Source organism: Esox lucius, chromosome 12 (assembly GCF_011004845.1).
Source record: "Esox lucius isolate fEsoLuc1 chromosome 12, fEsoLuc1.pri, whole genome shotgun sequence".
In the NCBI taxonomy this organism is placed as follows: Eukaryota; Metazoa; Chordata; class Actinopteri; order Esociformes; family Esocidae; genus Esox; species Esox lucius.
Window position 1 is genome coordinate 11,512,330 of NC_047580.1, and position 25,205 is coordinate 11,537,534.

At 41.4% G+C, this 25,205-nt stretch overlaps 1 protein-coding gene across 4 annotated transcripts in view; it reads left to right on the plus strand.

The window, feature by feature from the left end:
- Positions 1–18,921, plus strand: part of slc9a8 (solute carrier family 9 member 8) — a 38,207-nt gene extending 19,286 nt beyond the window's left edge. For all 4 annotated transcript variants that reach the window (XM_010875814.3, XM_010875815.3, XM_034295992.1 and 1 more), the window contains 12 exons: positions 5,537–5,620; positions 5,717–5,818; positions 7,407–7,441; positions 8,184–8,327; positions 10,804–10,942; positions 11,384–11,489; positions 11,705–11,821; positions 11,934–12,016; positions 12,371–12,482; positions 12,772–12,992; positions 16,818–16,964; positions 17,409–18,921. In XM_010875814.3, the coding sequence (XP_010874116.1) occupies positions 5,537–5,620; positions 5,717–5,818; positions 7,407–7,441; positions 8,184–8,327; positions 10,804–10,942; positions 11,384–11,489; positions 11,705–11,821; positions 11,934–12,016; positions 12,371–12,482; positions 12,772–12,992; positions 16,818–16,964; positions 17,409–17,519 (1,401 nt within the window). In that variant the 3' untranslated portion in view covers positions 17,520–18,921. The remainder of the gene's footprint in view (positions 1–5,536; positions 5,621–5,716; positions 5,819–7,406; positions 7,442–8,183; positions 8,328–10,803; positions 10,943–11,383; positions 11,490–11,704; positions 11,822–11,933; positions 12,017–12,370; positions 12,483–12,771; positions 12,993–16,817; positions 16,965–17,408) is intronic.
- The last annotated feature ends 6,284 nt before the right edge of the window (positions 18,922–25,205 follow it).

The following is a 25,205-nucleotide window of genomic DNA, read 5'->3' on the forward strand; positions in this document are numbered from 1 at the left end:
AATGCTTTTGCAACCGTTTTGAGTCACTGGGAATGCTTTTGCAACCGTTTTGAGTCACTGGGAATGCTTTTGCAACCGTTTTGAGTCACTGGGAATGCTTTTGCAACCGTTTTGAGTCACTGGGAATGCTTTTGCAACCGTTTTGAGTCACTGGGAATGCTTTTGCAACAGTTTTGAGTCACTGGGAATGCTTTTGCAACAGTTTTGAGTCACTGGGAATGCTTTTGCAACAGTTTTGAGTCACTGGGAATGCTTTTGCAACAGTTTTGAGTCACTGGGAATGCTTTTGCAACAGTTTTGAGTCACTGGGATTGCTTTTACAACAGTTTTGAGTCACTGGGAATGCTTTTCCATAGTGTTTCCACATATGGTGACCATTTTCAGCACTAATAATAATTAAAAAAAAGAATGGCTTAAGCAAGACTCTTCTTATTAGTGTCCTTCGGTAATTGTTTCTTTGCAGCAATTTGATCATAAAGGCCTGATTCATGCGGACTCATCTGAACAGTTCATGTTTAGATATGTCTATTACTTGAACTCTGTGAAGCATTTCTTTGGGCTTAAATCTTAAGTGCAGTTAATTGTAGATGTCTGTGGCTGGTATCTCAACTGAATGTATCCACTGCAGCAGAGGTAACTCTGGGTCTTCCCTTGTTGTGGTGATCGTTGTGAGAGTCAGTTTTATCATAGTTCTTGATGGTTTTTGCGACAGCAATTCAAAGTTCTTGACAACTCTGCATTGACTGACCTTCATGTCTTAAAGTAGTGATAGACAGTCGCTTTTCTTTGCTTTGTTGAACTGTTCTTGGACTACTACAGTGCAGACATAGTGATAGTCTTCTGTATACCATCCCTACCTTGTCACCCTCTGCATTACCCACCCTAACGCATTCAGAGTGAGAAGAAAGTCCACTAATGGCACACCTGTTATTTGAAATGCATTCCAGTCGACTACCTTATCAATCAATCAATCAAATTTATTTATAAAGCCCTTTTTACATCAGCAGTTGTCACAAAGTGCTTTTACAAAACACACTGACTTAAACACCAAAGAGCAAACAACAGTAGTGTTGAATTTCAGTGGCTAGGAAAAACTCCCTAAGAAGGACCCAGGCTCAGAGGGGTGACCAGTCCTCTTCTGGCTGTGCCGGGTGAACATATTATGAGTACAATTGTAATAATTAATAAATGCATGTGGGCTGAGTCCAGAGTCTATTTAAACTTCAGGTCCAGGTCGGAAGCATGACCGGATGGACAAGGACTGGGACAACATGGGGGAGGGGGAGGTGTCAGCACACTGGCTGCTGAAATCGTCAGGTGATCTGCAACACAACCAGGAGGTGTGATGGTAATAATATCGATCAGAACTCTTTAAGAAGGAAGTACAGAGACAAAATACTCTTGGCACAAATTAACAGTTTATTAATCATTTGCAAATGAGAGAGACGCGTCAACCGCTTACAAACATAATCGTCCGAGGAGTCTCTAACTCAATACAGCTCATTCAACTGTATATATCACATACAAAAAGGGGTGTGGTATGTTGTTGCCCATCTGTCTTGTGTATCATTTACCCAAAGGGTGTGCTGTCCCCCCACCATATCCTTTTCAACTCCTGAGGAGACACAATGTCTGGACAATCAATCAAGACACTTAAGGGTTATACAGAATTACTGATTTACAAGTAACCATCTAATCCACTGGTGCCGGTCAAGGATGCTGGTCAAGGATGCCTCACCCTACTCCCCCAGCACAATAATATAGCTGCGTAAGACCTTGGGGCTGAGACAGGGGGGTCCGGTGTCAATGGAGGGAGGGCATCCCAGTGGCGATGAGAGCACACCTGGCAAGACAGCAAAGGTGGACAGTATCAAGCCTTTCTGGTCACCTTCATACCCCTGGGCCAGACTACACTTAATCATAGACCATGATGTAGAGATGAGTCCTTAGTAGACATTTGAAAGTTTGCACTGTTTGCATTTCTAACCTTAATTGGCAGATCATTCCACAGTAGTGGAGCTCTATGAGAAAAGGCCCTGCCTCTGGCTGTTTGTTTAGAAATTCTAGGTGCAATTAAAAGGCCTGCATCTTACGTGTAGGTATGTATGGCTGGATCATTTCAGCGAGGTAAGTAGGAGCAAGTCCATGTATTGATTTATCGGTTAACAACCTTAAAATCAGCCCTAACCCTAACAGGCAGCCAGTGTAAAGAGGCTAGTACTGGAGTAATGTGTTCAAATTATTTTGTTCGAGTTAGGATTCTAGCAGCCGTGTGCAGCCCTAATTGAAGTTTATTTATTGATTTGTCAGGGTAATCAGAAAGAAGAACATTGCAATAATCTAGTCTAGAAGTAACAAAAGCATGGATTAGTTTTTCTGCATCAGTTCATCAGTTTCTGATTCTTGCAATGTTTCTAAGTTGAAAATAAGCAACTCTTGAGACATGTTTTATATGTTCATCAAAGGAAAGGTCAGGGTCAAGGGTAACGCTGAGGTTTTTTACAGTTTTTGGGATACGACCATGCAGCCGTCGAGGTTCACAGTGAGATCTGCTAACAACGCTCTTTGTTCCTTGAGTCCAAAAACAAGCTTTTCTGTTTTTCTTGAGTTAAAAAGCAAGAGGTTCTCTGTGATCTAATTCCTAATATCTGAAATGCATGCTTCCAAAGTAGCAAATTTTGGGGCTTCTCCGTGCTTCATTGAAATATATAACTGTGTGTCATCAGCATAACTGTGAAAATTGACATTGTGATTCCGGATGACATCACCCAGAGGCAGCATATATAGTGAGAACAATAATGGGCCCAGAACCGAGCCTTGAGGAACACCAAAACATAACTTTGCCTTGTCAGGAGATACGCCATCCACACATACGAACTGATATCTTTCAGATAAATAAGATTTAAACCAGGGTAGAACAGGTCCACGTAGGCCAATGTGGATTTCCAGTCTCTCTAAGAGAAGAGAGTGATCAATAGTGTCAAAAGCAGCACTAAGATCAAGAAGCAACGGGACGGCTGCGGAACCTTTGTCTGAGGCCATTAGAAGGTCATTTGTTACCTTCACGAGTGCAGTCTCTGTACTATGATGGGGTCTGAAACAGGACTGGATGTTATTTGTCTTCAGGAAGGCATTCAGGTGTTGGGAATAATATATTTTTTTAATGAAGCTGGTTGAGAAAATGCAAAGACTGCAAAGCTGTCATCAAGGCAAAGGGTAGGTATTTTGAAGAATCTACAATACAAAATGTATTTTGATCTGTTTAAAACTTTTTTGGTTCCTACATGATTCCATATGTGCTATTTTTTTGTTCTGATGTCTTCACTGTTCTACAATCTGTAAAATAGTAAAAATAAAGATACAGTTGTGCTTATACGTTTGCATACCCTGGCAGAAATTTTGGCATTGATTTAGAAAATATGACTGATCATGCAAAAATCATATTTTATTTAAGGATAGTGATCATATGAAGCCATTTATTATCACATAGTTGTTTGGCTCCTTTTTAAATCCTAATGATAAGAGAAATCACCCAAATGGCCCTGATCAAAAGGTTACCAACTCTTGAATGTTTGGCCTTGATACAGTCACACAAGGTGAAAATGGCAATTAAAGGTTAATTTCCCACACCTGTGGCTTTTTAAATTGCAATTAGTGTCTGTGTATAAATAGTCAGTGAGCTCTCATGTGGATGCACTGAGCAGGCTAGGTACTGATCCATGGGGAGCAGAAAAGAACTGTCAAAAGACCTGTGTAACAAGGTAATAGAAAGTTATAAAATTGGAAAATTATATACAAAGATATACAAAGCCTTGCAAATGCTAGTCAGTACTGTTCCATCACTTATTAAGAAGCGGACAATTCAGGGATCTCTTGATACCAAGCCAAGGTCAGTTAGCCCAAGAACGATTTCAGCCAAAACTGCCAAAAAAATTGTTCGGGATACAAAAAGACAAAACACAGGTAACCTCAGGAGAAATACAGGATGCTCTGGATAAAGACGGTGTGGTTATTTCAAGGAGCACAATGCGCCTGGTTACAATATGCCCGACAACACCTTGACACACCTCACAGCTGTGGCAATTCCATCGATCAGAACTCTTAAAGGAGGAAGTACAGAGACAAAATTCTCTTGGCATAATTACGTTTAATTATTTGCAAATAAGAGAGACGCGTCAAACGCTTAAAAACATAATAATCCGAGGAGTCTCTAACTTAATACATGAACAGTTCGTATTTATAGTGGAAATAGGGGTGTGGTAATTTGCTGCCCATCTGTCTTATCAATAAAACACATTTCCCCTGTTCCATCACATGTCCTGGGCTTCAAACAAAGGGACAGGCTGTCCTCCCTCACATGGGTAACCTTCTCAACTCCTGAGGAGTCACAATGTCTGGACAAACAACAGATAGACACTAAAGGGTTATACAGATTTACTGATTTACAAGTAACCCTCTAATCCGCTGGTGCCGGTCAATGATGCCCCCTTGGCAAACACCAGATCCCTCTCTAACTACATTCCCCATCTCATCCAAACATGGGGGCTTGGCATCTTTAACTAGTAACCCATTTATACATGTATAGGACCAAGTATACATCAGTTTAAGAATTTCCACAACACAGCTCACTGTAATTTGGAGTGACAAGTCCATAATAGAGCTTTATGGTCACAACCATAAGCGCCATGTTTGGAGAGGGGTCAAGGCCTATAGTGAATAGAATACCATCCCCACTGTGAAGCATGTTGGTGGCTCACTAATGTTTTGGTGGTGTGTGAGCTCTAAAGGCATGGGGAATTTGGTGAAAATTGATGGCAAGATGAATGTAGTTTATTATAAGAAAATACTTGCAGATAATTTGCATTCTTCTGCACAAAAGCTGCGCATGGGACGCTGTTGGACTTTCCAGCACGACAATGACCATAAGCGCAAGGTCAAGTTGACCCTCCAGTGGTTACAGCTGAAAAAGGTGAAGGTTTTGAAGTGGCCATTACATTCTCCTGACCTTAATATCATTGAGCCACTCTGGGGAGATCTCAAACGTGCGGTTCATGCAGGACGACCAAAGACTTTGCATGACCTGGAGGCATTTTGCCAAGACTATACCACCTGCAAGAATTCGGGGCCTCATAGACAACTATTACAAAAGACTTCACTCCTTCATTGATGCTAAAGGGGGCAATTCACAGTATTAAGAACTAAGCGTATGCAGACTTTTGAACAAGGGTCAGTCAAATTTTTTCTTTGTTGCCCTTTAATATGTACAGTTGTGCTCAAAGATTTGCATACCCTTGGATAATTGGTATTATATGTACCATTTGCAAAGAAGATATGAGTGAGCAATTGTGAGGATGTGCTTTGAGTGATGGTTTGCTTCTTACTTGGATAGGCCCCCACTTTCCTATTCAGCCCTTCTCTATTAATATTATACCCTCTCCTCTCACCAGTGTGTGCAGTCACCTAAAATAACTGAGGAATGTAAAGTATTGTCCTAGAGAAAGCTGTGTGTGTTAACCAGTTTCCCCCTCTCCAATAGGAAGAGGAGATGTTTCGTCCCAATATGTTCTTTCTTTTGCTGCTGCCACCCATCATCTTCGAATCAGGATACTCTCTACACAAGGCAAGTGTCCTTGTTTTTGTGTGTGGGCTTCTGTTCTATTGCAATGTTTGGTACTCATCTCTCCACATCTTTGTGTTGCTGTGTTCCTGTTACTAGGGTAACTTCTTCCAAAACATTGGTTCCATCACGCTGTTTGCCGTCATAGGGACGGCCATCTCTGCCTTCATCGTGGGAGGAGGGATCTATTTTCTTGGACAAGTGAGGCTTCTAGAACACCCCCCCACCCCTTGATTCCACATACTTTTTTAGTTTTTGTTTAGCTTGGATATTGCTGTTCCAACACTGATCTAGAATAGAATGTTTGGCATAGGTCCAAACAGGTCTTTACCAGTTCCTAGATGGCAACATATTATGTTTGGTAAATTTTTTCATATGTAAGCAAGCCCTTTGCAGACTTTTACAGAATGCAATTATCTGTGCCGTTTTGCTGTTGCAATGTTACTAGGTATTCCTCTGTGCCACTTCTTGAGAAACCAGTTACAAAACAACCACAAAACATTTGTTGATTGTGTACAATGATTAGGACATGCATACATCCTCTCTAATGTTCTGCTATGTTGCAACTGTATATACGTATTAAACATGGGTGTGGATACGTTTTTGCTAGCGGAAATTAATCTGAATTTTGCGTCTCTTTCAATTTCTTTCTCTCTCTGTTGCTTCTCAGAAAATACAGTACCGTTCATTTCAGTGAACAATAAAATCATAAATAATAGTTAAGTTAAATTCTTATGACAAAACAATAGAAATAACAACGCTAGAATGATAACAATGGATATAGCAATAGGAATGGACAGTATAATAACGAATAGGGAGAGTAATGGGCTGAACATTAAAAGGATAGTTCATATTTGGTAGAAATTCTCGGTCCCTGGGCTTGTGTCTGAATGCCCATGGTGTCAACATTTCTCTTTTAGCTCTATAGAAATAACTATAACTACTGAAATGAACGATACCACTACTTTTTAAGTAATGCCACTGCTACTAATGTTATCTTTACTACTAATATCCCTTCATACTACAACTATTACTGCTATCACCACTAATATCATTATCACTACTCTTAACAATATTATCATTACTACAGCTAATCTCTACCTGCCAATACTATTACTACTGTTAACAATATTATCCTTACTACAACTAATATCTACCTACCAATACTATTACTACTCTTAACAATATTGTCATTACTACAGCTAATCTCTACCTGCCAATACTATTACTACTGTTAACAATATTTTCATTACTACAACTAATATCTACCTACCAATACTATTACTACTGTTAACAATATTATCATTACTACAGCTAATATCTACCTACCAATACTATTACTACTGTTAACAATATTATCATTACTACAGCTAATATCTACCTGCCAATAGTATTACTACTGTTAACAATATTATCATTACTACAGCTAATATCTACCTGCCAATAGTATTACTACTGTTAACAATATTATCATTTATACAGCTAATATCTCTACCTACCAATACTATTGCTACTGTTAACAATATTATCATTATTACAACTAATGTCTCTACTTACACTATAACTACACAATAACTATCTGAGTTTAATTATTACGTTTTGTTTTGGTCGCTTTTAATTGTGTGTATGTATTTTTTTTCTAATTGTGTTCTTTTAAATAAGCTAAACTTACAGAGTACCAGGTTGTAATATTCAGGAGTTTGCAATGGTGTGTCAAAAGTGTGTTGTTCTGTTTGGGACCCATCTCTATGTGAAATCTCAGAGTTGAATCATAAATACTTTGTTTCAGGCTGATGTAATCTACAAGATGAGTATGACTGACAGGTAAGGAGTTTACTTCTCTATTATCTACTAGCTGCATTATTGGCTATGTCACAAAGGTTTATACCTTTATAAAAGTAGATACTTTCCAAATTTCTCCCAGCACTAAGGGAGCACTGTTTTGATCAGGAACCTAACAATGTAACTCTGTGGTTAAGACTTCACCAGTTGTCACTGCAATCCTGCTTGTGTGCTTGCGTCAGTCAGTGTTGCACTCTTACTTTTCAGCTTTTTGTTTCTGTATTTTTCTGAGCTGTGTGTCATTACAACCCTGTCCACCGACCGGGGTCTCGTTTCCCGGAAGACTTCAGTGTTAAGATCATTGTTTCAACAAATGCTTGCCATATATCTTCAAAAGTTGGCAACATACCTGTTAAACAAATTGTCTACATAGGCATTTAGATTTTAATCATTTTAAAATGATTCACTCCCATAGTGCATGTTTACTTTATTTGTTTTGTAGCAAGAATACTGTATATTTTTGCCCCATTATGTTATGTGTTGAATGTCAACGTGTGAGTAATGATCCTACCTGTGATTTAGTACTTTAGGCATATTATTGTTTGCAGGTATAGGCGGTAATGTCTCTCAGATCAATCTTCTGCTTTAAGGTGCGATTCTAACACAACAAGCTGGTCTGAGAGCGGCGCTGCTTTTTTTCACTGATGCATCCGCTACAGTCAACCAAAATGTTCAGCAAATATTCCAATGGGGAAATGAGGCCCTGTCTTTCCATCTCCCTCAGCTTTGCGTTCGGTTCCCTCATCTCGGCCGTGGACCCTGTAGCAACCATCGCCATCTTCAACGCCCTGAACGTGGACCCGGTCCTGAACATGCTGGTGTTCGGAGAGAGCATCCTCAACGACGCGGTCTCCATCGTGCTCACTAAGTATGTATTCCTGCTCGCTCCCCTCCTCATCTTCCCTGTGAATGTTTCCTCCCCAGGGGAGACAGTGTGCAAATCTCCTGGAAAAGGCCCGCGTGAATACTGTCAGTTTTTGAGTTTGCGCGGTCGCCTGGTTGGTGGTTTGAGTGGCCTGGTTGGTCGTTTGACCTTCTGACCTGTTCATCTTTATTCTGTCAGTGTACGTGCGTGCGTGTGTGTGTGTTGGTTGGCCTTAAGATGACGGTCTTACAGCGTAATCGCCATAAACATGGCAAATATACAATTATTAAGGACTGTTGCGGTTATTAACAGTAACACTATTAGGACCAATAAACCTGTAGTTTATTGTGCCTCAGCCAATCAGCATCCAGAACTGAAATTACCCATTTCACAAATACAACATTGTTTATGAAATACATGTTTGTCATACCCATCACATAGGCCAGGCTCCGTGTTACTGTTTTGGAAACCAAAGCCTTAGAGGGAAGCAATTCTTCATCAGCCATAGTTGCTGCTGTTATATGAGGAGAGAAGGAGGCATTATTTAAGTAATCCAATGGCAGAGGACTGTTCCACAGACTGTCATCAGTCAGCATTGTGGGCCATCACACACTGTGTCCTGTCAGACCGGTTCGATGGAAACTCTGCCTGTTACAGCCAGCCTGCCAGTCTCTCTCTCTATCTTTGTCACAACTATGGTGCTTTGACTTGTTACTCCACCCGTGTGAACACACCTATGCATAGGGGATAGTTAGCAGGAACCCGGGGGGGAGGGGTTCCTGCTAACTATCCCCTATGCAAAGCACCATAGTTGTGACATAGAGTAACAAGTCAAAGCACCACTATGCATAGGTGTGTTCACACGGGTGGAGTAACAAGTTAAAGCACCATATTTAAAAAGACGGCAGAGAGGCCTAGCTGCTACTTCATCGTTTATGTATGGCATGACTGTGATCGTACCTTCATCGTTTATGTATGGCATGACTGTGATCGTACCTTCATCGTTTATGTATGGCATGACTGTGATCGTACCTTCATCGTTTATATATGGCATGACTGTGATCGTACCTTCATCGTTTATGTATGGCATGACTGTGATCGTACCTTCATCGTTTATATATGGCATGACTGTGATCGTACCTTCATCGTTTATATATGGCATGACTGTGATCGTACCTTCATCGTTTATATATGGCATGACTGTGATCGTACCTTCATCGTTTATGTATGGCATGACTGTGATCGTACCTTCATCGTTTATGTATGGCATGACTGTGATCGTACCTTCATCGTTTATATATGGCATGACTGTGATCGTACCTTCATCGTTTATATATGGCATGACTGTGATCGTACCTTCATCGTTTATGTATGGCATAACTGTGATCGTACCTTCATCGTTTATATATGGCATGACTGTGATCGTACCTTCATCGTTTATGTATGGCATGACTGTGATTGTAGAGTTGATTTAAGTTTTGGGAAGGGAAGAGACACCAGAGATGTCTGGTTGAGAAGCAGTGACGTGACGGTTTTGTAGATCAAACAATTACTTGACCCGATCTGGATGGTTTTATAGTTCTTTAGTGGATTCAAACGTTTGATTCCAGGAACTGTCTCTCTCTAGCTGTACTCTCTCCTTTGCACCACTTAAAGATAATGGAGGATCATTGAGAATTAGGAACCTGACCGAGGCACGATTATTTCACACGCTTGTATAGTTCACAGGTTGACAGTGCATGCGCAATCACAAACAGGTGGCAGATGGGATTTATGGTGCTGTGTGACCGCCCTCTAGAGAGAAACCATAGTGGTGCATTTTGGTTGAACCAAGGGTTCTCCTCATGCCCAGGGGACATGTTTTCTTACTAGTTTTCTATTACACCTGATTGTTATAATTACACACCCTGGTGTCCCAGGTTTATATCAGTCCATGATTGCAGGGCTACAATAAAAACCTGCAGTACTTCCTCCCAGTCCCGAGACAAGTGTGTCTAAAAGGTTCAAATGGTTTACATGTTCATGACTGCCCTCTAGAGGTCGCAGTAGTCCACATTGGAAGAATATCATGGCCCAGGCTTACAGTACTAGCTGAGTCTTTAACTTTATATTGGTTAAATATTGTCTTAGTACATTCTAATAAATCATATTTCCCATTTTTATTATTATTAACTTGCATGAAACCAAATTAAGCTCAGTATTCCAAGCATCCCCAGATGAGGACACTTTGTAAGATGTTTTTCTTCATTTTCTGTATAATTCATAATTCTACAGACTAGTATTTTTATTTGTCTTGTATATAGGTTTTATTTTTAAATATGTTGTGCTTCATTGATGTGGTTCTGTGTGCTGTACTGTCCTTTGGCTACATTGTCAAACGAGTTCTCAACTGACTAACTATGAAGCAAACAAATAGAAAAACCTTATGTTATTATCTGTTGGTTTCACCGTTTCTCTGTTTCTGTTTTGTCTTATGCAGTACAGCGGAAGGATTTGCCCGTGATGACAACTCCATGGTAACTGGCTGGGAGACGTTCCTCCAGGCACTGGGATACTTTCTTAAGATGTTCTTCGGCTCGGCTGCCCTTGGAACCCTCACCGGGCTCATCTCTGCCATTGTATCCTGTTGGTTTGTGTGTGTGTGTGTGTGGTTGTGCTCTGCTTGCTTTGCATGTTTGTGTGATTGAGTGTTTTAGGTAATATGTTAATACTACTTAGAAATGTTTTTTTTCACATTGTAGACATTTAGGACTGAGGTTCTCAAACTTCTATTTCCCTATGCTGACCCTAAGCTGTTCTGTTATGTGTTTAATAAAGTCCAGAGATAGCACCCCTTGTTTAATTGGCAGGTGATCATCAAGCCCTTGACTTTATGAATCAAGTGAGCTAGTTACATTCTTCAACACTGGGGGTCCCCATTAGACTTACAATTAGAGGGTCCATTTCAAGAGACCTAGCTGAGGTAAGCACCTGTCCTTCGCAGGAAATGCAGTTCCAATTAACATTTTTAAATGCAATTTAAGATAGTGTGTCCATTTGACCCTTAACCCTTTCGCTAGTGCCTGAAACACTTTGACCTGAGGAAGACCCCGTCTTTAGAGTTCGGCATGATGATAATCTTTGCCTACCTTCCCTATGGCCTGGCAGAGGGCATCAAACTGTCCGGTGAGTCTTTCGTAACCACACAGTGTGGCGCCTGGCCGCGGTTAGAGCATCTGGTCGGTGAAAAATCTGTAGTTATGCCCCTGAGCAAGACATTTGATCCTAACCTGGCTCCTGTTGGTCTTAAGTTGGTCTTAATAAGAGCATCTGGTAAATGACCAAATTGTAAAAGCAATGTTCATTGTAGTTGCTGAATGTCCCGCTGCCTCTCTGTGCAGGGATCATGGCCATCCTGTTTTCGGGGATCGTGATGTCACACTACACCCATCACAACCTTTCACCTGTCACCCAGATCCTGATGCAGCAGACACTCCGCACGGTGGCCTTCATGTGTGGTCAGCGCTCGTCCTCTCTGCCTTGCCGGTTTTTACCATGCCTCACAAAAAATGGCTATTGTAACAACATGACGCGTGTGTGTTTTTATGTGTTTTTCTCTGTGGTCCACAGAAACGTGTGTGTTTGCCTTCCTGGGTCTCTCGATCTTCAGCTTCCCTCACAAGTTTGAGCTGTCCTTTGTTATCTGGTGTATAGTAAGTACTTTTTGTCTGCAGTGTCAACATTCAGCTTGGAATTAGAATTCTATACTATGCAATGACAGGTTGGTCTGCATTAAGTCTTCCTAACATTTAGCCTAGCATTAGCCTTTAATACTACACAATAACAGGTTGATCTGTATAAGTCTTCATCACATTTAGCCTAGCATTAGCAGTAAATAGCACAACGGGTTGGGTTGAGTAATCCTAACCTTTGACCACATTCAGCCTAGCGTTAGCAGTCCATGCTTAACTAGGCACAAGGGGCTATGGTACTTGGCCAATGTGCTGTGGCTTGGAGCCCCTGAAAACATTACCAAATGGGTTTTTTCCCCCTGTCTCACTCTCCAGGTGCTGGTGTTAGTAGGTCGTGCTGTGAACATCTTTCCTCTCTCCTTCCTGCTCAACTTCTTCAGAGACCATAAGATCACGCCTAAGATGATGTTCATCATGTGGTTCAGTGGTAAGGACAACCCTTTTCTATACTAACGCATATTTGTTAGCTATTGTTTGTACTGTATGTATTGCGTTGAATTATACTTTTGTTTAATTTCTACATAAGCCGACTATTTCCTGCTGACTTTTGCCTGATCTAATCTCAAGGAAGGTTTCAAAGGGCATTTTTCTGGTTCAACCCAGACTTCATTCCTCGCTCTTAACTGTAACTCCCTATTCATTTTATGATAACGTAAATTACGACTCCCCTTTTCGTCTTCCGTTCCATTTGACTTCTCTCTCCTCTCTCCTGTAAGGGCTGAGAGGTGCCATCCCCTATGCCCTGAGCCTTCATCTTGGGCTGGAGCCCATCGAAAAGCGCCAGTTAATTGGCACCACCACCATCATCATCGTCCTCTTCACCATCCTCCTCCTCGGCAGCGGGACCATGCCTCTCATCCGCATCATGGACAACGAGGAGAGCCAGTCCCGACGCAAGAGCAAGAAGGACATCAACCTCAGCAAGACTGAGAAAATGGTAAGAATACCATTCCAAAAAATAACACTGCTCACAAATGTTTTACAGAGGAACAATTCAAATAAAGACAGTGATTATGACATTAATTTGTCCCTAATCTATGGATTTCACATGGCTTGAAATCCAGATATGCATCTATTAGCCACAGACAGCTTAAAAAAAGGGTGGGGGTGTGGATCAGATGAACCAGCAGCACGACTCATCGGTATCATGAAGTGCAACACATCTCCAATCACATAGTTTATCAATCTGTGGACTGGCCTGTAGAATGTTGTTTCAAACTTCCTGGCTGTGCGAAGTAGGGATGCAACAGTACAGTGGACCCACGATTCCGTACCTACCGCGGCTTGTGAGTCATGGTAAACGGTTGGGTTTCGGTATGAATGGCGTCATGTTAGAAGTGTTTCCACTCGAGGAGCCATCGGTGGCAAAGCAATGCTTGCTGATGGTACATTGTTTACATCTTCTTAACCTCATTATCGTATTGATCCAGTGTTCATTTTGGAAACAAAAGTGACAATGGTCTTATATAACTACCATAATTGGATAGGAGGATTTTGGAGAGGGAGCGTTTAAGTGTTTCTGTTTGTCCAATAAATAGCATACATCGGCCTTAGCGGAATTGTTCGCCTTTCTCATTCCAAAGTTGCAGCGCTATTATTGGTGGAAAAGAAATGTCATGCCCAGATCATTCCAGAATCACCTCAGATCTTTCTCTAATCTGGCATTAACGGATTGACAGGGTTCATTAACACTAGGACTGCCAAGACTTTCAAATGAACATTAACAGTTTTCATCATTAGCATACAAATCGGCCCTGTTAGCATACACATTCTCCTCCGCAGCATCACCATCCAGCCAGAGCATCAGTTCATCTACTGGGTTGTCATTAAACTATATACAGTAGAATAGTCAAAAAAATGTATAATTACAAAATTTGTTTGTTTAAAATGGTTAATGAATTTGAAATAAATGCAAGAATGTGTTTGCATTGAAGGTCTTATCATATGGAAAAAACAGACTAAAAAGTAGTAGTTTAAGAGCACAGGCTGTAGTATTTTTGTTTGTTTATTATGCCCTAAAAATTTACAAAATGAAAATTACACAACTCTTCCATTAGAATTTAATTTTCATTTTGATAAAATTTTCGTGATGTACAAGGTAAAATAACGGACAGTATCGACCAATTTCAGATGATCAGAGGATATCCGCATCAATAGCTGTATATAGGCCTAAAGCACAGTTGCTTGATTTCAACGCCAATGCATAGCTCAAGTCTCTTAGATTACTGACATATTTGTTGATTACTGACATATTTGTCTATAGGTGACATGAATAAGTTGTAGAAAAACCGAGATGAGTTATTTGAATAGGACGAGGTCCAATATGAATAGGGTTATGTGAACGGCATGTATTTGCAGCTCTCCTGGGGGTTGTAGTGGGGCTATGGAGTTGATTTGGTACAGAATATTGTTGGTATTTTGTTTTGTGAATAATTGTTTAGCCCAAAACGTTTCTAGAATATTAATCTTCAGTAAAATAAGCAGAGAAAATTGAAAGAGACATGATAGGATGTTTGTGCGATTTAGTTTCTCTTTCTCTCCTACACAGTAAGCTGAATCTCGTATTGAAAAAACGTAACGTGTGATATGTAGCCTATATCTTTTGGATTATGTTTCAATAATAGCTTAATTCAGTTTTTGAATATTCATGGAAATGTTGTTATTTCATTCATATTCAACCAAGGCTCGGATAATTCATCTGGGAGAATCGTGCATTCATCCATTGAGGTCATGCATTCAGTGAGGGGTGATTAGCACCTGTGTACCATTTGGTACCAACGCTAATTGGCATGGGCTGTTGGCGGTTAAGTTGGAAAAGGGTAAAAAAAAATGTAACTGGTAAATAGTCTCTAAATCGTTTTCTGTTTGTCAGTTTAGAATTCTGACAACGGAACAATGTAATATACGCCTATTTAGAAAAAGTCATGGAAGGAGGAGGGTGTAGCTTTCAAAATGGCAGTTTTATTGTAATTACAAACTCAAATGCCAATTCACGTAGGCATTTGGCGGTTCTAGTGTTAAGGCTATTCCCCGGCACTTATTATGTACTTTAGTGTAGACTCAAACAAGACGGAATGCAACGTTTCTGGAAAACAGCGTTTAAATACTACAAATATCAAAACACATCTGAAAGCACATCATCCCAAATTCCCAATATACGCACCACTTCGCGGTTCACGTGTGCGTATAGAACCGTCGTGGGCATACCGAATGGATCGATAACGTACCGTTGCATCCCAAGGGCGAAGTGGCTGGATATTGGTGGTAACTGGAACATGCTATCGTGAACATTCATGATCTGGTGATTATGCATGTCGTGGCATTCGGTTTCAGGAGCTGTGTACAGATCCTTCTGACATGGGACATAAAGTTGCGGGTCACTTATGCCTGCCCATACCAAATCCCCCTGCCTTGGTCGCAATGTATACTCTGTCTTCCATTTGACTGGTACTATTGAAACGGTGATTCATCGGCCAAGAGCACACTTCTCCAGCATGCCTGTGGGCATCGAAAATGTGTCAACTAAAGTCGGTTATGATGTCAAATTGCAATCAGTTCAAGGCCCTAGAGAGAATAACATGCATGGGGGGGAGCTTACATGAGATGGTTTCTGACAGTTTCAGGCAGGAATTAGTTGGTTGTGCAAACCCAGTTTTATCAGTGGATGGTGTGAAACAATCCCAGAGATGTGGATGTCCTGGGCTGGCTTGGTTACATGTGGGCTGCGGTTGTGAGGGCAGTTGGATGTACTCCCACATCCTCTAAAATGACAGTTTATGGTCTAGAAATGAACTATTAAATTATCTGGCAACAGCTCTGGTGAACATTCCTGCACAACATTCCAATTGCCCACTCCCTCTGAACTTGAGACATCTGTGGCATTGTGTTGTGTGACAAAACTGCACAGTTTAAAGCTGCCTTTTATTGTGCCCAGCACAGGATGCACCTGTGTAATGATTGTGCTGTTTATTTAGCTTGATAGGCTAAATCTGTCAGGTGGTTGGATTATCTTGGCCAAGTCGAAATGCTCACTAATAAATGTATCCACACAATCTAGGTCATCACTTGCCACTGACTAAAATGTACCTGAAAATGTGTCAAAGCATGCTATTAAACTGGAACAATCAAAACCAACAAAAATTTCACTGAATATTATTTGCAGACAATCATCATTCGTTTTTTGTACAATTGCAGGGGCCATACAAATCCTTTTGTCACTTCTAATGCGTAACAAAATAAAAATATAAAATAAATCTCCAGCAAAGAGTGTAGTTATCAACTATTTTTTCCAGTGTTTATTTTATCTTTGCTTTAACAGTGTGAGTAATACAGGTAGACATGCATAAGCAGACCGTCATAACAACACAAGCTAGTGTTCACTTTCAAGTGGGGCTTTTCCCTGTGCTGTTGCTCTGTCACTCAGCTGAAATCGGTCCTGTTGTCTTAGGGAGTGGAGCACTTCAAAGGCTTCATCCACTCTTGCATCAGACAAAAGATTCCCGGGGATGAGGCTGTGTGGGCAAATTCGCGTTATAATAATCTGCACTATTAGAATTACACACAGCTCCCAGACAATCAGGACATCTTATCAGCCTTTCTTCCTGCCTGCCTGCCTGTCCCTCTCTTTCCTGCTGTTTTCTCTCCTCCCGTTGCCTCCCCACTTCCTCCCTGGCCTCCTGCAATCCTGTTATTCTTATCCTTCTTCCTTCCTTTCCTTGTTTTTTCTTTCTCTCCCTTCCTGTCGCTCTTTGTCTGTCTGCAGGGTAATGCCTTAGAGTCGGAGCACCTTTCTGAGCTGACAGAAGAGGAGTATGAGGCTCAGATCTTTCAGAGACAGGACCTTAAGGGTTTCTTGTGGCTCGATGCCAAATACCTCAACCCCTTTTTCACACGACGACTCACGCAGGAGGTAAGGGACATATACGTGTGTGTGTGTGTGTATTAGGTCTAACTATACTTATGGGGACCAAAGAAAATTGACTCGTGGACCTTTTGCCGGTCCCCATGAGGCAAAAGTACATTTCCGGCTCAGGGTTTGGTTTAGGGTCTAATTTAGAGTTATAATTGGGTGTAAGGTCCAGGCGTTGTTGGTTAAGTTTTGTGTTAAGTTTAGGCATTACATGTTGGTAAAGTTTAGGCATACATTTTAATTTATTGAGTTAAAGGTTAAGGTTAGGTTAGGTTAGGGTTAGGTTATTGTTAGGGTTAAGATTAGGGCAAGGCAGCATGCAATTTCTATTTTCTGGTCCCCATGAGGATAGCCATACAAACTTTGACAACATGGTCTTTCAGATCCCCACCATGAGGAAACCAAACGTGTGAGTGATCTCTGTGTGCCTTCTGTGCCTTTCAGGACCTGATGCACGGCCGGATCCAGATGAAAACTCTGACTAATAAGTGGTACGAGGAGGTCCGGCAGGGCCCGTCTGGTTCTGAGGATGAGGACGAAGCTGAGCTACTCTGAAACCCCCCAACCCCCGACACATACACACACCTAAAAGTGCCAACAAACGGGAGGTAGTTGAACAGTGTGTGTGCCCTGATTGTGAATGCAAGGACAGGAAGGTACGGTTGAACGTACATAGTGTTTATCGTGACCTCTAAGGACGTTCCCTCTCTGTAGGACGTAGCACTCTGCTGCAACTCTCCATCCCCGTCATTTCCTTTTTACCTGAGCCAATCCAAAATGCATAGTCTGTGATGTGTTGACCAATTCGGGTGAAACCAGAGCAGGCAGTCCCCCATGCAATTATACCCAACTAACTACTGTAATTGATTTAGAAGGCTTTTCCGAGAGTCAGTGCGTTACCACCCAGAGGAACGCAGTAAATGCATGTAGGTGCAGGGAACATGGATTAAATCAGGGTTCAATAAAGCGGCCCACTTCAGACGGGTGATTTCCCGTGGTTATCTAACATGGCACCAAAAAACCCTGAAAACCATGTGACTGCATGTGAGATGATGAGGAGGGCCATGAGGTGTGTGAAAAGGTTGAAGGGAATCTGATTGGAATTCCTGTAGCAAGTCAAAACATCTTTAGTAAAGCAATATTAGTGCACCCTTTTTACTACATGTAGCTTTTTAACATCTACATGTTCCTGTTACTTATTGTTCTGGTAACACTGTGTAAACAGCTTTTAAGCATTATCTCATGCATGAAATGAAGTTGAAACTTTTTATAGCTGCACTAATTATTTGATTCACTTTAAAATGATTTGTAAAAGGTCAACCAATCATATGCGAATAGTTTCTAATCAGCTTTTCATAATAAGTTAAGAGAATAAATGTCAATCATTTTAAGATAGGGTCTAGCCACTAATGAATGTCTGGGTGATGGAGGACTTGTGAAGGTTATATTTATTTGTCTTATGTTTATTGGTTGATCTAACTGTATTTGTCACCAGGACATACGTTTATGTATATACTGCTGTTCCGGTGGGCTGAGTAACAAACCGGGTGATGAGGGAATGTGGTCTTTTAGATTTTTACTTCTATTTGAAAGTTACTGTGTGTGTGCAGTAATAGAGCCTTGTTGTTTGTGATTTAATTATAGTAGGGTTTAGTGATTCCTCAACGCTCTAACCCTTAATATGAAGACTTCAACATGAAATGCCTAGCCATAGGGGTCACAGTTGGATTTGAACGAAGACTGTACTAATGTGGATTGCCGGTTGATTCAAAGATGTTTCATGTACTAAGGTACTTTGATTTCACTTGCCTTACAGTCTCTCTGATCCATCTAAGAGCTGCATTACTTTCCTCCTGTACCCCAAGTCAAAAAAAGCCGACCCGTGATATGAACACTAGACCTTCATCTGTGGTTGGTGTACTTGTCTTCGGTAATAAACATGGATGGCAGAACTTTTCTACAAGTGATTTTTAATTCTGTGTTTGAGAGTTTCTAAGCTTGGACCCCTAATGATAATGCCTTGAAATGTTTCCACCCACACGAGGTACGGTTAAAACGGGTCTCATCTCTCCTGGTTAGAGGAACTCAGTCTGAAGCCAGGTGGTCTAGGTTACTTGTCCGGACAGTTTTCCCAGGGTCTGGGAAATGAACTTGCCTTTCTTATCGTCAGGTCAACCCAACAGATGACATTGCGTTAATATTGATGGGAGCTGGCATTTACCGCAGGAGGAACATATGGTAATCCCTCCATTCACAGCATATGGTAGTAGATGTAGCTCTCTTCATCTCTCTCATATACCATATGGCAACATCTACACTATAGCATGGGCCAATTAGCCCCTCTCTCCATAGAGCAAGGGTAAAAGAGGATTGTAAGAGGAAAATGGGGAGTCGGCCTGATTAAGCACACTATCAATAAAATATTTAAAAATGTTATTGTGTGGCCACACTCAGGTTATAAGCCTGACCTTGATGGGCAAAATAAACGGGTTATTTTGAGTGTCCTCTATGTTCAGTAACTAAGCGAATAAATGAGCATGTCATCATTCATGGATCTAAACAGAGTTAATAGTTGTAGGAAGCAATTCTGACCAGTAGAGGGATCAGTGTCCACAGGTTAAGCCCCAGTGTAGTGTTGTGGAAGTGTCTGGTGGTGCCAAAGTTGCATAAACCGTTTACAGATATTGCAGGGGAACTGTGTACGCTGTCCATGTCCTGCAGCTTGATGAAGACCAGGGATGTGCAGATCCGTTCCAAGACGGTGTCCCTCTTTCTCATTTTCGTCACACTTCTTTTCTCTCTTGCAGTTCCTTTTAGGAGATGTTGAATGTCATGTAATGAAATGCCATTGAGCACTGACCTCGGTTGTACAGTTTCATATGGAACATGACTCTTGTGCGACCTTACAGCTGTCCATGATGGTTTGTCATGTTTATGGGGTGTCACCGGGAATCTGTGTTCGCCCACACACCAGGTTTTATCCACTCACACACTCATGCATGCCACACTCTCTGATCCTTACCCTCGATATTTTTCACCCTCTGACCTATTCAAGCCTTCCCAGAAATTAGTTCTCAATGGGTTTTCGATTTCATTTATTCTCTAATGCAAAAGATCCAACCTCCATTACTCAGCAACCCCATTGCACTGACACACCAACACGCACACAAACTCATTCATGTTCACAGATGGGGTTGTTGTCACCATGGACGGGGGGGGGGGGGCAGTGATGCGCTTTGAGAAATGGTGAATAGAACACATAACTCAGGTTTAATAGTGCTGGTATCTAGGCCGGGGTGCTTGTCATCATCACGACAAACCGCACGTCGGGCAAACCACTAAGTGTTTGTGTTGCTTCAGTGTCCCATCTCTTTGCCCCCAGCCGGGGTCCAACGAAAGAACCTCTGCACACGTTGACAATTGTCAGCCATGACGCTCTGTTAACCTATCCCCCTGGGAAAGGCACGGCCGTTGCAGAGTGAGCAATGACACTATTTCGAGGTCTCGGTGAGTGGTTGGTTCAGATGACGTTTTCGCTAGCAGTGTGCGCAGCTAACAAGCTAGTTGTTTACATCGTTTATAAGCATGTTTTTTCATGCTAGTTTATTCAAAATGGACAATTGTGAGGAGTATCTCTCTGGCCATTTAAGGATTTGTCTGATACATAATAGTTTGCTTGTGGGGATGGAATTTCAGACTGGAATTGTACAGACTGCAAATGTTTGGTATAATATAGAAATGGTTTGTGAATGTTTTAGAATATGTACGCTGTCTCTCTGACCAAATCTCACACCTGCTCTCTCCCTTCTCCATATCTCTGAGTTATTGAGACCCAATTGCAACAGGTTCCCCAGGGTCAGATAAATGTGATTCTTCTGTAGCTGCATGGCGGTCTATGGAGCAGATGAATGCAGGACTCATGTCTAGAACAGGAGTGGTCAACCGTAGGCAGAAACGACTAATCGTGGTCATGACAAGACAATTATCTGAATGTTTTGTGTTAGTGCCGGGGTCTCCGGACTGTCAAGCTGATCCTACCACTGTGTTCCCTGTAGCAGAGATGGATGGGGTTGTGGTCCAGTGAATATGGACGGCCAAGCTCTGTGAGACTTTTCACCTCAGCTGGGTTTGTTTGGGCTAATGAGGCCTCCAGTGCGCAATGTTGCCATCTGGACAGGCAAAAGTATTATTTTTTAAGGGGACAGGATGCCAATACATATAATCCCCCTCTGGCTGTTTTATTGATTAGGATTGTAAATACACCAACCACCCAGATGTGAAGCAGACCAGAGAACAGCCTATCACCACAATTGCTGGAAGAAGGAGGAGCTTGGTGAAAGGAATTGGCCATGTGTACAGAGTTGTTCAAGAACATTTGTTTTACAGAGTGCAGGAAAATTAAATATATTGTATATATTATACACCCAAAACCTACCTACCCATCCACACGCCTCTATAGACACAACATTTGTTTCTTAAAATAGAATAACAATTATTAAATAACTACATTGTGACAATTCCAAGAAAATTTCTTGCATCTCAATAAAAAACACCACAGAATAATGCAGGTACAAAAAACAAAAGACATCTCAAGTTAGAATAACAATACACAATGCATTGTGTGGATATAGTTTGTAAAGGGGATCGGAGAGTGTCTCTTTGTATTTGAATCGAGATTTCAGCTGTTCCGCTTCTGAATTACTATAAAACATTTTAATACACCATTTTGTTCATACAAATCCATGGTAAGTAGGGCAGGTAAAACATCATTTGATTACTGTGTGCGAAGAGAAGAAAAACCAGATCCAGGGTCTGCATAAGAGGCTGATGTAAGGTAAGACAGTTAAGAGCTACAGGAACTCATATCACGATAAAAACATAACCCATACCGACAACATCTCATCTGTGGAGCTACACCACCACACTAAAGGAAACTCATCTCTAGATAATCAATCAGCCTTTGATCCCCAAACTTTCACAGGGCCAATGCTGTCTACTTCTCTCTCCCAGCACATTCGTGCCCATCCGTGCACGTGGACTTTGATAAGTCCTGCAGCTCAGACATGGCATTTCGGTTCCAGCCCGATGCTCTCTCTGAGCAGAATAGCAAACTTGGTCTTCAAGGAGGGGGGTGTAAAGGTGTGTCGGTTCTGTAAGAGATGAAGGGTTATGGCATTTTGTATCTTTTCTCTCTGTCATACTTTTTCTAGCCATCGTGTTCTAGCTGTCACATTGCCTGCCCTGCTGGCCTTTCTGTTTCCGTGTTTCCATCCATCTCTTCTTGGCTCATCTCGGCTCCCTGGGTCTTTGTTCTGATCACCAGCTAATTAAACTGTCTCGTGTGATTGGTAAAGACAGCAGAGGCAGGAGTCCTCCACCCTGAGATACGGAGTTGAACTGCTGCACACACAGTTCTGCTCGGCCACCACTCAACTGTCACAATGGCCATTCTTTAAAGAGTCTCAGAGTCATTCCATTCCATTTTATACCGTTTGGTAGAATTTTAGTCGCTGACTCTGTCTTTCTGTTTACTTAATTGTAGGGACCATGTTGTGTCACGGAGAGTGAATCGATAAACTGTCTTCCAGAGAACCACAGAATTGTTATCTCAAAGGTTTTTCAATAGCTTTCTGTCAATGGCACATCCCTTGTTGCTTGTGTGTGTGTGTGTGTCCTTATCTTTAGATAGGTGAACTAAGCTGGGGGTAGGATAGGTATTAAATGCCTTTGGAAATGTATCAGACTTCCTCACTTTCTCTACAATTTGTTGTTATAGTATTTTTTACTGATAACATTTATTTATTGCCATCAATCTACACACAGTAACCCATCATGACAAAGAAAAAACATGTTTTTAGAAATTTGTGCCAATTTATTAAAAAGTGGTAAGGATTCAGACTTCTCAGTTTGACTCTTGTTGGGTATGCCTCTACCAGATTTTCACGCCTGTTAGAGTGGACACTGGGTTCTTGGTCACCTCCCTGTTATTTGGTTTGGTGAAACATCCAGCTCTAGGAAATCTCAGTTCCTCCAAACTTCTTCCATTTCATAATGATTGGCACTATTGTATATTGTGTATATACACTCACCAAAAGGATTATTAGGAACACCTGTTCAATTTCTCATTAATGCAATTATCTAATCAACCAATCACATGGCAGTTGCTTCAATGCATTTAGGGGTGTGATCCTGGTCAAGACAATCTCCTGAACTCTAAACTGAATGTCAGAATGGGAAAGCAGGGTGATTTAAGCAATTTTGAGCGTGGCATGGTTGTTGGTGCCAGACGGGCCGGTCTGAGTATTTCACAATCTGCTCAGTTACTGGGATTTTCATGCACAACCATTTCTAGGGTTTACAAAGAATGGTGTGAGAAGGGAAAAACATCCAGTATGCGGCAGTCCTGTGGGCGAAAATGCCTTGTTGATGCTAGAGGTCAGAGGAGAATGGGCCGACTGATTCAAGCTGATAGAAGAGCAACTTTGACTGAAATAACCAATTGTTACAACCGAGGTATGCAGCAAAGCATTTGTGAAGCCACAACACGCACAACCTTGAGGCGGATGGGCTACAACAGCAGAAGACCCCACCGGGTACCACTCATCTCCACTACAAATAGGAGAAAGAGGCTACAATTTGCATGAGCTCACCAAAATTGGACAGTTGAAGACTGGAAGAATGTTGCCTGGTCTGATGAGTCTCGATTTCTGTTGAGACATTCAGATGGTAGAGTCAGAATTTGGCGTAAACAGAATGAGAACATGGATCCATCATGCCTTGTTACCACTGTGCAGGCTGGTGGTGGTGGTGTAATGGTGTGGGGGATGTTTTCTTGGCACACTTTTGGCCCCTTAGTGCCAATTGGGCATGGTTTAAATGCCACGGCCTTCCTGAGCATTGTTTCTGACCATGCCCATCCCTTTATGACCACCATGTACCCATCCTCTGATGGCTACTTCCAGCAGGATAATGCACCATGTCACAAAGCTCGAATCATTTCAAATTGATTTCTTGAACATGACAATGAGTTCACTGTACTGAATTGGCCCCCACAGTCACCAGATCTCAACCCAATAGAGCATCTTTGGGATGTGGTGGAACTGGAGCTTCGTGCCCTGGATGTGCATCCCACAAATCTCCATCAACTGCAAGATGCTATCCTATCAATATGGGCCAACATTTCTAAAGAATGCTTTCAGCACCTTGTTGAATCAATGCCACGTAGAATTAAGGCAGTTCTGAAGGCGAAAGGGGGTCAAACACAGTATTGGTATGGGGTTCCTAATAATCCTTTAGGTGAGTGTATATACACTCACAGATAGCACAATACAAAGTACATTGCATTAAACACCAGTGTTATTCCTTCAGTGGCCTCGATTGTTTGAGTGGATATTTGGCCTGTGAGATCTGCACTTACCCTTAGGTGCAGTAAAATACAAAGCATATATATCTCAAAAAATTAATGTAACACCCCTAAAAATACAAATCTTATAATACAAGCCATGTACAATCAGAGCAAGTGTGATGTACCACTCAGGAGGTTTACGTACATCAGATACCCTAACCCAGGTACCTACAGACCGTGCACAAAGCACATACAAGTTTTACTTACTCAAATATGTTCTGAGGTCAGAAAAAATAATTGAAATGGCAAACATTCAATCGAAATGGAGAGGAGGCGGTGCTCATGAACACTTCAAATGCATCAAGAAGTGTGCAATTCTGCTAAGGTCTGTGAAAGAGTAAGTTTGCCTGTTTGTTATAATGTTAATGTAGTTTAGTACATGCTAAATTACTTGAGATAATATTCACTTGCTTTTTTGATCCAGCTTGAAATGTTCATTAGCACCGCCTCCTCCATTTCGATTGGGTGTTCACCTGGACCAATCCATTTCTTTCTGCACTCAGAACATGTTTGAGTAAGTAAAACTGCTATGTGCATGTACAAAGCCCTTCTACACATCAAAACATGCTTCTTTTAAGTCTTTTAACACAAGAATAAAAATAAGTTAAGGAAAAACGTGCACAGTTAACAAAGGTAGCAGCAAATTATTACATTTACGCAGAGGTTATTCCCCTGATAACACAGAACTTGCATTACCCAAAGCAGTTACAGGCAACGCAGAAACAAAAATTATCCAATACATGTTTAAAATGGGCAAAGGGGACAAGAGACCCCAGTTTAAGTTTAGTCTGCAGACTATTCCATAAGCGACGAGAGTAACAGAAAAAGGCAGTCAT